The sequence below is a fragment of the Anas acuta genome, chromosome 4 (genome assembly GCF_963932015.1).
Source record: "Anas acuta chromosome 4, bAnaAcu1.1, whole genome shotgun sequence".
NCBI lineage: Eukaryota > Metazoa > Chordata > Aves > Anseriformes > Anatidae > Anas > Anas acuta.
In genome coordinates this window covers 56,034,792-56,050,279 of record NC_088982.1, presented here as the reverse complement: position 1 = coordinate 56,050,279, position 15,488 = coordinate 56,034,792, and the positions used below count along the sequence as shown (strand labels likewise).

The window sequence follows — 15,488 nt, the reverse complement described above, 5'->3', positions numbered from 1 at the left end:
ACCGAGAGTTCAGCATGCCAAGATTAGCTCTTAGGTGACAAGAACAGCAGTATTACACAAATTTTAAAAATAAAGGAAAAAAAATATATATTAAAAGCTAGTAGATACTATATACCACTTGTATAAATGTGCTGAACAAAATACAGCGAGGCTGTTTTCCCAATGGCAACGTATTCATGAATTTCTCATACAAAATACTTTTGATGTCAAATGACCGTTGCAAATCTCGTTAACTACATCCTGTGTTGGTGTTGTTTTTTTGTTTTTTTTTTTAAATGCCCCTTTTTTTCCTTCAGTTTGTCACACTTTGAAAATATCCTTTTTCTTTCACAGTGTAGAACTGGTAATTTTGATTCCCCGAGCAAGGCTGCACACTGCAGTTTAAATGAAAGATGAAAAGATACCACCACACCCCAGGAAGTCCAGTTACACGTCAGTGGAGGCTAGGAGACTACACTTGAGAAATATCCCTAGAAACGTGCCCTGTTTTGATCCTCTTCCTGAGGTACCTGCTAATGGACACTGTCAGATCTAGGGAAATCTCAGTAGATGGATGCTGGATGGTGTTTTCGTATTTCCTGGAAAAGGGCTGTGGAGTACATTTTTTATAAGGTAGGAAAGTAATAACAGCATGGTAATTATAGCCAAAGGGTTGAATTCACCCTCAAGCTCCACTTATTTTTATAGTTATATCAAGGAGTGACCAAAAGCAAGCAAAAGCATCCAATTTAATCATCTTGATGCAAAACTCATGACTTGGACATATAAAAGCCTTTGAAATATCCAGAATATATGCTGGCCTTATGAAACAAATACACAGAAAAAAACCCTACAGAATGCTGCATTTCTGTACAAATAAAAAAGTTTACTTGCAAAAAAAAATGTTAATAAATAAACAGAAAAATAAAAAAGGGATGTGTAGAGCAGAATCATTATTAAAAGCTGCTTATCTGTTCCCCTTCTAATCTTGACAGAGTGGTATAGCAGTGCTAAATCCAGCACGCTCACAACGTTCTGCTCTCTTGCTAGCTAAGTTTAAGCTGAACATCAACAGAAATTTTAGCTTTTGTGTAAACAGTTAGGGAAGGAAATATTTGACTTTGCATTAAGCAGAAATGCAAGCTTATATTCAGTGTGCTTGCAGCAGGCAAGACAGCAGTCTAAAAACTGATTTTTCTCCAGTCAACACCCTGTCCTGTAGATGAAATGCATGTTGCAGAGTGAGGCAGGCTGGGCAAGCAGCAGCACACATCATATCCTCCCCTGCAAAAACTGCCTGCAAGTATAGCACTTCAGCTTAAAGAAATGACATTTTTTTAAAAAAGCAGTGCACTCAGCCTCATACAGCACTTGTGTGTGAAAAAGATGCCGAGCATCTGCAGAACTGTAACAGGAGCAAATTCAACCCCTCCTTGTATTTAAGTTAGATTCAGTGTAAGTGCAATGACTTGCTCAGATTATTTTACAAAATTTTTACTCGGAAGAATCATACATGTGTTAAAAGCCTGCTCCGGTAGTCTGATGTTCCCTGCATGCTGCAGCAGGCCCAGCAATTCCTGCCTTGTCGTTAACATCAAGCAGGAGTAACCATCAAATCCAAAGGAATTTATTCCAGAGTGACAGGACTAACTGAAAAGGAAATTTAGTCTTGTGTCTAGGAGCAGGAAACCCTTCACATGCCTTTCTGAGAGCCTTGGCTACAGATTTAAAAGAATATCTAATTTTGAGGAATAAGAACACTTTTTATAGTGAAATAAAAATAAAAGCTAACACCACAACACCAAACAACATTTTCTTTCACCTAACAAAAATCCAGTCTTGGAGGTTTTATTTTTAAACACAGCCAATAAATAATTTAAGCCTAAGCAAGACATTATAAGAGAACAACCATCGTAAATTATTTCTGCGGGTTTAGAGCCTTTGTTGTGAACCCTGATAGGTTGCTATCCAGGGCAAACAAAACCAGGCAAGCCCTGCTCCAGCAGGGACCTAGGGCTGCCAAAGGCCAGAGGGAGAAGGAAGAAGGCTCAAGTGAAGGATTCTTAACCTGGAAATGAGCTGGTGAAATCTTCAGGGTAGGACACACACCAGCACCTCTCTCCTCCCTATGTCTGTGAGACTCCTAGTGCGACTCCCTTCCCACGTACCCTGGACAAGGCACCTCTCTCTCTGCTGATGCAGAGCCGGGTCGCCTCTGAAGTTCAAATACCCTGAGCACTTTCAGCTGTGGAGGGAGAACAGCTTGTCCAGTCTCATCAGCTTGGAATGGTGACAGATAGATAAATACACTTCCAAAATGTTTGAAGAAAGCAAAGAAAAAAGCACAAACCCTCAAAAATCTTTTTTTTTGGTGTCTGAGCCAAGGATAATGGCACCTGGTTATGTCTACTCTTCCAATTAGTCCTGATGGGGAAGGGGAGGGGGGAATATGCAGGAGCTCACCCCTTCTACTCTAAATGCAAACACAAGAAAAAAGGATACAGGGAGTTTTTGCAGCAAAAGGAAAATTATCTAATGCACTCAATGCTGCAAACGGCCTCTGGTTACTCACGGTACGGGGGAAGACCCGCGCCTCTGAATTGTGGATTCAGGGCTGCAGGAGACACGGTCTGAGAGCCTCAGTGTGCTTAGCACGGCCCTGTGCTCTGTCACCAACACTACACACAGCTAATTAGAGCTTCCTAATTAGAGCCGGTACAGCTGCAATTAAGGAGACAGTCCTACCGTGGGGAGTTGAACCCGCTGTCCACAGTGATGCTGCTGCTGTCCATGCTGTCCAGGCGGGCCGAGTGGGTGGCTCGCTGGTTGCTGCTGCTCTCCGACTCCTTCGGGGCGAGCAGTGTGAGATTCTTCTCAAACTTGCGCTGCAGGTCCCGCTCCTTCTCTCGCTCCAGGAGCCACTGCATGGTGCCCACGTCATCCCTGTTCTTCTCTTCCTCAGCGTTTTTGTTGGTCCCCTCCTCCGAGTCGTCGTCATCGGACACGTTGTAGTAGTCGAAGGAGGCCTCCTGGTTCCCGGTCGTCTCCTGCTGCCTCTGCGACCCAGGCATGGCCTGCGTGACCGAGCTGACGATCGCTTGCTCCAGCTTCTCGCAGCGGACCGGCAACGTGTCAGAGGGGGTCTTCTGGTGGGGCTTGAGCAGGGGTGTGCTAGCCTTGTGGTAACTGTTCACCGAAAGCGTGTTGTGCAGAGGTTTGAAGAGCGTGTCCTTGCTAAAGATCTCTTTCCTTTTATCCAGGCTGCTCGACTCAGCGCTGTGGTGTTGGACCAGCCGCCCGTTGGCGATCACCTCTGGAGTCTGGCCAGCTACCGCCGAGCCGCTGCTCGGGCCCTTCGGGGACTCCTCCTTGTGCACCCCGGGCTCCCTGACACCGTGCTGAGGCTGTCTGTCTGAGGGAGCCAGTTTTTTGAGCCCGTCTGTCCCTGTCAGCGTGTCATGATCCTCCTTGTTCTTGCCCAGCGGTGACGGAGCGGTAAGCACGGTCTCGCTGGACGTGTTGCACTGGAAATAGTCGTCGACGGCAGATTTTGTTGTGCAGGAGTTGAGCTCGCTGTAGGACGGCAAGTTCTCCGTCGGCTTGTTTTGTTCCAGCAGGCCACACGAACTGGGGGTTTCTGCGCTGCCACCGGCTATTTCAGGGATGCAAGTCTCTTTGTAGCCCGCGGCCGAGATCAGAGCCCTTTGATGACCGAGTGACTGGGATGGCCGTAAGGTACTATCGTCGATGTAAGTTTGGCTAGTCGTTTGGTCATCTGGGCTACAGCCCTCGCCTATGTCTTCAGGCGTGCCTAAAGTAGCCGAGCCCAGAGGCCCTTTGGAGTTATCCATGGATCTAGACCTTTCTTTAGCCTTACTGGACCGCTCGTTCCTCGATCGTCTGTCCTGCGTATGGCTGTGGCTCCGGTGGACCTTGGAGTGGGAGCTTCCCCTGGAAGGTTCAGGAAAAGGCATTTCAGTTCTTCTTTTGGCCAGCTCACCAGACACATCCCATTCTGGTGTCATGGGAAAGTGAGATTCGATCATGTTAGGATTGCTGTGCATTATAAAATTATCTCCCTTGTGTTCTATTATAAAACAGCCTTCCCGTGGGGATCGAGTCAAGGGGTCGTAGAAGTCATACTCCCTTTCGGCAGGGATATCCAAATGAGAGCCATCTGATGGATCTCCTTTGGACACCCGAGTCTTGCTGTGCGACCTCGACTTCCCATGAGACTTTCTGTGATTCCTACTTTTTTTGCTTCGTCCGCTGTGGTGAGCTGAAGATCCTGCTTTGCTTCGTTGAGCCTTTTCTTCTTCAAGTTTCTTCATTAGTGCAGTGTGCCTCATGACATTTTCCACAGTCAAGTCTGGGTTAATGCGCCTGATAATCTCCATTTCTACTTCTCTAGGTATAGTGGTAGGGGTGTCCTCGTCCCTTAGCGGCCACTCCTCTGGAGGAAACTGGGCAGAGAAATTTGCCAACTGTTTTGTCTTGTCCTTCTTAAAACTTAATCGGAATAATTTGAGTCCAAATTTCTTAGACTGCTTTTCTACATCCTTGGGCTTTGTGAGCGTCTCTGCTTTATAAGAAAAATTGACAGTACTTTTACTTTTCTCAGTAGGTGGGACCTGACATAACGAAGGAGGACAGTACGAGTCTTTACAGTCTTTTGCTGATTTCCTCTGTAGGGTAGATGCATGCATGCTGTGCATGTCCTCTCTGCAACAATGGCAGGAGTCGCAGTGGTTTTTGGGTAGTGTTCGATCCCTGACGCATCCCGAGGTGGAGGGAGTTATAGTTCCTTGTTGCGGAGAGGTACACTGAGACCTGTCGGGTATCCTCTCGTCCAAATGGTACCATTTACTGTTAGTTCTTATGAGAGATGGTGTTATAAAGTAAGTCTGCGGGGTTACAATGAAATAACCATCCGGAGTTGGGTATATTTTCCTCTCCCGTACGAGCATATTCAAGGTATGTCGAAGGATTTCTGGGCTGGGTGTTGGAACTCCTAGAAATGACAGCAAACAACAATCAGGGAGTGCGTAAACCTTGGAGGACCTCTCTGGCTCCCCCCCTCCCCTGCAAAAACCTGTTTTCCCGATGTGTAGGCTAGAATATGCTGAACAAACAACTCCAGCGAAGTACTTTGCTAGGCATTCTCTTGTCTGTTTGTTTTTCCACTTATCTCCTACACTTTAGGTGTATGAATTATTAAGTAGAAAGGAGGCCATTAATGGAGTGTTTGGGGAAAAAAAAAAAAAGAGAGAGAGAGAACAACTAGTCACTTCCATTGCACAGGTGACCCTAAGCTACAAGATGAAATCACTGGAAAGCAAAGGGTATCGGGGGAATACTTCACTTTTTTTCTCCCTCCAACCAAATACCGATATCCCAATTCACCAGAAGTATTTAGAACAATGTACAGTCATGTATAAAACAGTGGTTATTTGCTTACTTGGATGCCTAGGTTGTTTCTCTATGGAAGAATACCACAAAGGAAAAAAAAAAAAAAAGCATCCCCCAAATTTAAAACATGTCTGAACTACAACAGCGGCTCCAAAAGATACACCTTGAGTGATACGGTTCAACTTACCCATGTAAACTTTTCTACTGTGCTACAACTTATAGATCTAGCTCCTACCACGCTGCTTCTGAGAGTTCACTGCCTTTCACGTGAGACGTGAGGGGTGCTTACCTAAGTGAAAATATCACACACCACGAGAGGGACAGGCTGTCAACCTTGCACCAGTGCCACACTAGACACATGGTAGACCTGGCGCTGTAAACCTGGTCCTTCGCACTGCCAGTACTCCTGCTGGGTTCAGTGGTGCAGGAGCAAGTCTTTAATACTTTATTAGATAAAATACCGAGTTAGCATGCTGTGCACAGCAATAAGCTCCATCTAGAGCTAAGGGAACAAGAGGTTCAGTTCACAAGCTCGTTTAAAAAACCTGTGTTGAATGAAAAATAAAAATCTTGGAATTTTTTCAGTGGAAAAAAGTTATCTTCAAGCAATAGTTCATAAATTTCTGGGTACTAACCTGGTTTACATTTTTAGAATTGAAGAAATTGTTTTAACCAGTTAGTATTATTTACTCTAGGTTTTAGTTTTCTTTTCATCAAAAGTAATTTAGCAAACAAGTACCAGAAGCAGAGAGTAAGTTAGGCTGGAAGGGACCTCCTGAAGCCATGTGGTCAGCCCACCTACTCAAGACCAGGCCAACTTGGGTCACGTTGTTCAAGGCCTTGTTGAGTCAAATTCTGCATACCTGAAAGGACTGGAATTCCATGAAATCATGCATGCATTTCATCAAAGTATCTGCTTTTCACAAAAACACCTCATGGCAAAATCCCAACCAGCTGTACCTGTCACAGACACAGTTATCTTCTGTGGCACACAGTGCGCGGTCACCAGCTCTTCATTTGCCTGCCAAAGGCTGGAGTCTGCAAGGTCACCGAGCTCCTTGTGTGAGCAAACACGAGGATGACAGCACGGGCTGTGGCACTACCACCAACATCCCACCGAACGGGCAGCGTGCTGTTGATGGCACACATAAATGGGCTCCAAACTTCAGCTGCCAGTACCACAGCATAAATGAAAGGTGAGGCAATGAAAAGTTCACTATCTCAGGGTGTGCTCCACGTGACAAAGAAACCAAGAATATCCAGCTTCTTTACTGGCTAATCTGGGATGCTGAAATTGGATCAAATAAACAAACAAACAGGCCTGTAAGAAGGCTCTGCATTTTACCAATACTTTTCAAAATGCAAATGGATGCCACAAAGCTCACATACACCATCGCTGAAATATGCTACCAAATAAAGAAGCTCACACAATATTTTTTTCAAAGGAAGTGGGAAGGGAAAGCTTTTGTACTTTGTATTTCAGAATGTCTGTGTTAAATAAACTGGAGAACTCGCTCAAAAACAGTTTCTTGCTGCAAGGGTAACTCAGCACAGTCACGTTCTTCAGGACTGGATGACAGCCTGTAGTAAAACACTTGGTGACTCAAGGAAGCCCAGCCTTTGTGAACAAAGCAAGTCTTACAGTGCTGAACAAACAGCGAGTGACCAGTACCACAGCTTACAGCAGCTCTAGCATCCTGTAAGTCTTGCTGCCGTGCTCCCTCATGCTTGATTTCATGATACCAAACAGCACACTAAGCAAGGAGAAGCAAGAAGAAAGATGCTAGTCCCTCTTACGCATCTTATTATTGCACTGCTTTGATCTGCCAAAATCTGAAAATCCCCTTTTTGCCCAAACTTGAGGAGTGGTGCAGGTGCCTGCTCTCTCAAAACTTCCCCCCTCCACTCTTTCTGCAGATTTGGTCACTTAATGAAGGAGAGAGAAAAAAAAAAGCAACACAGCACTCAAGTTTATTTACAATAAACCACTTATAGCCTTACCCACTAATACTACAGCAAAAGGACTTTCCTTTGTAATATTCATCTCTTTTTTCTTAACATGCATTCTTAACTTCTGAAACACACCTTTACCAAAAAGGCACACACTAAAAGCAATGTGGAGAACACCGGTGCCCGCCTTTCGTTTGACTACATGGCTTCGTTTCTGTATTTCAGTAGCTGTAGCTGCATGCACACTCTTGTACTTAGCATTCAGCCTTCCTGCAGACTCAGTAAGTATTCTCATGTCTGGCTTCAAGTGTTATCTGAATTTAGGGGCATGGCCATACTGCTCATATCCAGTAGCATCTGGATGCTACAACTAAAATCTTACAATGGAAACAGCAGTGTCAGGAGTAACACGGACATACAAGAGAAAGCAGTTAAAACAGAGAAGGTGTATGTATATATGGGTCAGTACACAGAGTTCACGGGCAGTCCATGGAGCTCAAAGGTGGTGCCTTATCCAGGGGAAATAGAAGAGGTAAGGAAAGTACATACTTTGAGAGAGTACATGAGAGTGAAAAATGGAAGGAATGCACAAATGAAAGGGATAAACAGAAACATGCCTCTTTTCCTCATTTCATGTGGTAATTCTGGTCAGAGGACACTTTTTTTTTTAAAAAAAAAAAAAAAAGGAAGACATTCTCCTGTGAGTTTACAGAAAAGTGAGGGGAAAGAGACTGATACGGATCTTCTGATGCCTTGCAAATACATGGTAGAAATAATCACGCATATTTTTCACCCAACAAACCATAATGACTGCAACGTGTTGGGTAAGCGGGTCTCTGAACGCTGGGCGCACTGTGGTTACATTAGCCCACTGAGTCCTGGGAGTGGAGAACGGGCGGACAGGCATCAAGGAGGAAATATTCAGCGTGGCTGGGCAGTCAGGGACGCTGCATGTGAACTGTGCCAGCCTTCGCTCTGGAGTTGGAGCCTGCCACTTCTATCCACGGCACGCAGACTTCCCCGTGTTTCACTGCCCCAGCGGTGATGGTGGCAGGCACAGCTCTCTGGAGTCCTGTGCTGCCAGCTAACGCTGGCTACAGGCTTTGTCCGGGTCTCTGCCAGGTACTTACGAAAGCAGGAACAGCCCCAAACCTGAATTAGGCTGTCCTGTAGCACGGACAGGAGCAAGGACATCGCTCTGGTTCCCATTTTTGCTATTTTGAATCCGTCTTCATCCTTAGTACTTCTGTGAGTACTGCAAATGTGGCACAGCCTCAGCAGAGGTACACTTGAGTGGCACCTACTGCTCATCACCAGAGCCCAATGGCACAACGATCGGGAAGTGTATTTATACTGGGAAGTGTAAAATTTATCCTACCTAGCAATTCCTTTTTCCGCAGGGTTTTGTTTTCAAACTTGAAGCAGTGGGGCAGTGGCTGGCAATCCAGCTCAGTGCAGATAACAGAAACATAAGATCCTAAGGCCCAAATTTACTCCACTGGATTTGGGGTGTGCAATGGAATTACACAAAATTAGAAGCCCAATCTTCCCATACTAACATCAGGACAAGAAACCTCCTTGTTTAGTGCCATGGTTGGTGGGGTCTCCATGTTAGATTGTGGCAGCTCGAATCAGAAATAAAATAAATGCTCCTCTGTGTGGGTTTTTACTAAAAAGTCTACAGCCTTTACAGAGGTGAAAAAAAAGCACAGGGAAGTTCTGTGGATGGAGACCCTAAGATAGCAGTGGGTCGTTTAACTGTTCTGCATATGGCACTTCCAATGCCATTCATAAGGTGAAAAAATGAAGACACTGATGAGAAAGCATAAAATGGGAACACGCTGGGACTGGCCCTGCTCCAGCTGGAGCCACTGGCCAAGGTTCTCCTGACTTCAGCATGAACAGAGCAGGCCTGAAGGCTCTCAATGAATGAAAAGATCTATTTTCTGTCAGTGTGCATTTACTGTTTGACAGCTCTACACCTTTTCACCTTTCCTGAGCCAGGGAAGCAATGGGCCAAAGTGGCTTCCCATTCCTGTTATCAGCTCACATATCCCGAGCTGAGAAGTCCAAGCAGGAAGATCTGCACATTTGCCACTGGCCACTGCAAATGGGAAACCAGCAAGGTACAACTTGATGAGGTAACCAGGCACAGCAAGACTTTCATGCCTGCACAGCCTCTCCACAGTTACCACCGCCAGGACTGGGTTTGCAGCGGCTTGTTTTTAAGCCTCTTCCTCGGTTAGATCTGCAACTCCCCCACACCACCTCAGCTGTCTGACTCTTCTCTCACGTGGCTAGATACAACCCGTGATCGACACTCCAAGGACAACAAAACATTTAAAATAGTCAACAAGACTTAGCAGCCCTATTGTGTTGGAAATACCAACGAGATAGAGAGGGCAAGGGACTTGTCAAAGATTGTGGCAACTCTGCGGTGCAAGCAGATGAAGCAATCAGATCTCCCGGCTTCCTCGAGATTTTTTTCTTCATAGTAACCTGCCCACATCGTTTCTATATATAACCTGCCCCTGCGTTCAGAAGTCTCCTTATGGTCTCCCTTCCCGCATTAAACAGGAGCAAGAGGAAAAAAAAAAAAACACAACAGTAGTTTAGAGACTAGACTTTATCATTTAAAACACTGTATGACAGCAGTGGTGTTATTTAAGATTATGTAGCATTTTAATAATTCAAGAGCAGAAACTGTCTGGACCCTGAATCATCAGACATGTACATTTTTTGCATCTCAAGAGAGTCTACTATGCCATCCACTGAGCTTCCAGACAGAAGATTATGGCTTGTTTGCTGCTCACAAAGAACACTGACCTAGAGTGAACTCGGTTAATGTAAGACACTTATTTTAAGCGCGACATATACATTTCACATATTCAAAGAGTGAACAGATAGGAAGGTGGACGTCAGAGGGATTTGCCAGTTTTCAGAAAAAAATGTTCGCTTCAGAAGTGACCTAGCCCAATGCACAGACAAACTTTCCCCACTGAAATCATGAACACCTTAATAAGATTTTAATAACTATGTGGACAAAACTGGAAAGAAAAAGCCTTGCTAAAGGCAGCATAGTCTAAAACTTGATGCTTTCTTCAGCCATGGTCACACCGGTAAGAGGGTCTGGCTGCCAAACACAGGACCAGAGGTTACGCTCTTAACTCCTGATACTGGATTTCAAAGATTTACATTTAGTGCATGGGATTAAAACCGTGGTCAATAAATTATAAGTGGGGCTGTACAAACATCCCATTGTTTAACTCTAAGTTAGAATAATGGGAGCACGTGCAGCAGGAACTCCCGCTTTTTAAAAACCCTAGCAAATAACAAATGCCACAAATAAGATGTGCATTATCATTACAAACTTTGTCAATAAAATAAATTCATGAAAGATACATCCGAAGTAGTATTTAAATGGTGTTAAATCTGCTAAAATGATTTTCTCCTGAGCTGATGCTGAGGCTTAACAAGGGATAAAAGAAATACTCTGATTGGCTCATGAAATACTAGTTAAGGATGTGGAGTGGTTGCTATGTGATGTTATAAATAATTAGCATACCTTATTTCACATAGAGCCATGGCCCAGATTTATGCCTGCACAATGGCTCAGCAAACTAGAGGGCTAGACTGCTAGTGTAAGACCCGCACTGAGGAAAGAGGTTTATTATTCTTAGGCAGTTTGAGAATGGCATCTGGGGTCTTAGGAAATTTATACATGCCATGAAACGCAGTGAAGCATCTGTTCATTAGAACACGAATGGCACAGGCAGACAAGTGCTGCTACAGGGTGAGACACAGAGAGGTTATTTGACAATGACAGATACATCTACACCGATAATGCTCTCCTCTCTCTCGGCGCATCAGAGCCTAATTAGGAGAAATAAACTATCAGAGTGTGGGAGGACATCAGGTAATTGAAAATAGCCACAGTGATCACAAGGACTCAAAAAAAGACAGCTGATTTTTGGGACAGTTTGGGCAGACAAGTGGAAATATCATTCAGCACAAGAAAGAGGCTCTGTTTATTGGAAAAAGGTGTGAGATGTATGGATAATCCTCATACACTGACAGAACATGGCATGCTCTGTTACACGTGCTACGGGTGAGAGAGAAAGGCGTTCCTCTAGAGAGGGGAAAAAATTGAACAACAAAGGGTGAATTGTTTAAATGTAATTTTATTTATGTTTTGGGTAGGAGAAAAAAACAAGGCTCTCCTCTTTCAATCCCCGACTTGAGAAATGCACAGGCTCATGGCTAGTGGAAAAAAGAGGCAGCAAGAGACTGTGTGCTAACTTGCCTCGGGCTTCTTGTGAGCAGAGCCTACAAAATAATCCAGCCTGTTGAATTATTTTTGATGTATGGTTCTGTCCTGCAAGAATAGCTAGACCTGATAGGCACCTGATAACCATGCTCCCAGGAAACCCAGGGGATGCCACCAATAAATCATGTTTGTATTAAATGCATTGACAGAATCATTGGAAAAATATTTGCAGTCTACGGAACCTGTCTCACACATGGCTATATAGAAAACGTGACTGGGAAAAAATCATCAAAATAAATTAAATTAGGATTAAAATTGTAAACTTTACCTTCTCTGCATGCTATCCCTTACAACTTTCACCATTATTTTCAAAACCTGCAAAGCATACTGATATAAACCCTCACAAGCAAAACCACAAACTGGGTCAGAAAGTCAGTATTTACAAAATATATTTGCAGTAAGTTTTTCCTAAGTGTGAATGTCAAACATCAGACAGAATTGTTTACTTCAGGCATGGCTCCAGATCCGGAATTACATTTTAGAATTCAAGAACCTAGTGCCAGTCATAGTAAAAGCCTACATAATATTCAAGGCTTTAAGTAACTCTTGCTCTGTAACTTAAAGCAGAAAAATTCAAGACAACACATCGTGGCTGCCCAGGTGAAGCAGATGCATCAGTAATTTTCTTACTGAAGAATTTTTAATGAACTGCTTTTACAGCTGTAAAAGAAGTACAATAAAGAGGTTTCTTAGCTAGTTTACAGAATTGTAAACTGAGGCACAGAATGGTAAAACATCTCATCCAGGATCATACAAAGCACAAGTGAAAATACTGGGCTCTCTTGAGCAGTAAACCTCTGCCCAGGCCTTTACAGCACACTTTTGGATGTCTCTTCAAGACACGTTTTGATTGATTCACCAACTTCTGAAACAGGCTGCGAGTACAGAAGTGGCATATTCATACATACATTCTTAATACAGTTTACTTTTGTTGATGTTGCAGTATCTTTAATGCAAGACATTTTCATTTTACTGTTTGATAAATATTAGCAAAAGCTCGCAAGAAGTTCTCCTGAAGAGAACACAGCAAGTAAATTTTTGGTTCCCAAACTTTTTTGTCATGGACAACGTTATCAAGTAAAAAAATACATTTAAAGATTTTCAAGCTAGTGCAGTGCATAAGCAAAAGCCAGAACTGCAACCAAGATGACTCTGAAAGGCCCTGGACACCAGGCTGGCAGCCTCCTTTCAGTTTAATTTTAGCAATCCCCTGCTGATAGATCATCATCACTGGACTCAACTGCTTGTATCAAGCCCCCTCCCTCTCACCCCCAATTTAAGAGTCTGTCACAGGTGGGAAATCTGTTATTTAAGAGAATGCTCTACACAGAGACCTCTGTGAGGTTAGCCCTATGTTAGTCAATGATGACACCTGAAACAGGTTAATGAAGTCAAAGCTCTTACGAGTTAGCTTAAAACCAGCTTGAAAGCCACAAGGCAGAATAAGTCTGCTCTGGCTCCAGCACATGCTTTGTTCTCTGTAAGTACTAAGCAGTACTAAACTCTCCTGAGTATGATAATAAAGAACATATTTTGTGAGAAAAGAAACAAACAAGGTTATTCTGATATTGGTTTAAAAATAAAAATAATAAAAAAAGAAACTATCCAATCCAGTTTGTTGTTTAGTACCTCAAGACTGTTTTAACAGTTACAAAAAGTCAGGAATTGACCCTGCAGAATGCATCACACGTGAACGGCCCTGTCACAGAGACCTTCATGTTCTGGATGTACGAAAATAAAGAATAGAAAAGGTTTTAAGATTAGAACACAAAGGCCTCCTTTTACTTTTGGGTAGCATCACCTCCTGGATGGGATGGAAATATTAAGATAAACAGACCACTAAATGCTGAAAACTCCATCTTCTTACAAGCAAGCTAAAAATACAAGCATCTTTCGGGTAGTGAATCCTTTAATTGCCCTTTTACAGACATGAGCTCATCTGACCAATGATTTATTAATGTACAGTTACCTGGGAAGCAGGTTGTTAGGTGCTCCATTAGTGCTTCTTGTGTGACTTGTTTTCGGGCAGAGTTCATTGCTGAGATGGCCAGGCAAAGGATTTCCCCAAGTGGAATAAACTGTGACTGACTGATGGGAGACATGCTGATTGGTGATACATCACCTGCAAAAAGACAACAGATGTGCAGTGAAGCATTTCATTTGAAAGTGCTGCTCACAGAACGGCGATGAAGAGAGACGACTGGAGATGATGCCATACAGCTCTGCAGGCTCTGCGCTGTGCAGAATAAGAACCATCCAGCTCGTTTCAACCAGCAAGCTAATTTCAAAGCTCAGACATAGTGAACTTTTGAAAATGGGATATATACAATGTGGACACAGCTTCCCAAAGGATGCAATAGAGAGATTCAGAAAAATGCCGACAAATCAGCATTGATGGTTCGAAAACCTTGTTTGAACATGCTACCAGGTAACTGCATAAGCAAAATAGCTTTATGCATTTTTCTGGATATAAAGCTCTTACTCCCCTTTCAGAAGCTAGTGGTGTACTTTTAGAAGAGGAGTTTTAATGGTTCCATGATGGTCTGTAAATAAACTTTGTTGTAACTTCACCCAAATATTTTTTTCTCATGTCATCTTTAAAAATAATTCACTAACATGTACTTAAAGGATCACTGAAAAGACCTTCAAAATGAAAGTTACTGGAGAAATGACAGTTTGGTAATACTAACATGACTGCACAAATACACTTATCCATGTGCATTTTTACATACTTTATATAGAGAGAATTGATTTTATATGCTGCTCTATACCTCCTCTTGAAAAGATAACAGCTCCCTGATGATCTCAAACACAGGGGAGAAAGCAACTAGGAGATTTCCTTGCGGGTGGAAAATAAACAATAAGAGTAACAGGCAGAACAAGGGGTGCCAGACTACAAATCTTTTTCTGGCCACAGGTCATTTAATAGCCAGGGATTACATTTTACCTAAATTGCTTTGAAATCTCAGGAAAATCACCCTGTTTCTGCTGCCTCAGAGCATTCTCAGAGCATTGCTTTGTGATCAAAATCAGAAATCAAATCACTGGATATTAATCTAAATTCAAACTTCTCTCCCCTGATATTTGCTCTATTAATCCTATATTCCTATTATGTCTACTAAACAGGAACAGCAGTCTCTAAAACTGATTACCTAAATGCATTTAGTCTTGTGTTATGCTCAACACTTTGAAAAAAAAAAAAAAGAATTGGTGGGAGTAGCAAATTGCATAACTGTTTCAGTGAGACATATGAGCAATATTTTTCAATATACCAGCTGTACAATCTGTTGTACAACAGTGATACACATTACCCACGACACAATGCTGATTTAAAATACACATCGGTGCTACGCTGCCTCCTGACTGCTTCTGCTTAATCAGGCCTGACCAGATCATTGCCTCCATCCCACCACAGCAGCTTTCCTCCAGCTTCACCGCAAGATCCTCCTTGTTCTTATATGACTGCAGAATTGCTTTAAAATATACACTTTTCTGGACAAATTTTGTTTATACATTCCTGAAAAGTTCCTGCCACATGTACTTTACATACACACAATGACGAAGAAGACAGCTTACAGAGAAATGTGGTAAGATGCAATTTCACATGGCTCAGGAGCAAACATCATTTGTTCCCTCGTCGTTTGAGAATGGATAAAGAACATCACAGATATTAACTACTGTTTATTAATAATTTTACCTGCCATCAGATTAAATGTTTTCATAAATGAATCTTTGCTATCAGCAAGACCCACAAGTCACCACCTGCACTTTGTCTAGGGGAGCGGTTTCTTTAATGACTAAATTTCATGTTTAGAAAGCACCG

General features: G+C 43.0%; 1 protein-coding gene across 12 annotated transcripts in view; it reads right to left on the bottom strand.

Annotated features, from left to right (window-relative positions):
* STOX2 (storkhead box 2) overlaps positions 1-15,488 on the bottom strand; it is a 136,587-nt gene that overhangs the window by 7,340 nt on the left and 113,759 nt on the right. For 11 of the 12 annotated variants that reach the window (XM_068681320.1, XM_068681319.1, XM_068681332.1 and 8 more), the window contains 2 exons: positions 13,635-13,787; positions 2,725-4,990 (listed from right to left, as the gene is read on the bottom strand). In XM_068681320.1, coding sequence (XP_068537421.1) covers positions 2,725-4,990; positions 13,635-13,787 — 2,419 coding nt within the window. Of the gene's footprint in view, positions 1-2,720; positions 4,991-13,634; positions 13,788-15,488 lie in introns of those variants that run through there. The other variant, XM_068681321.1, reaches the window with a different exon arrangement.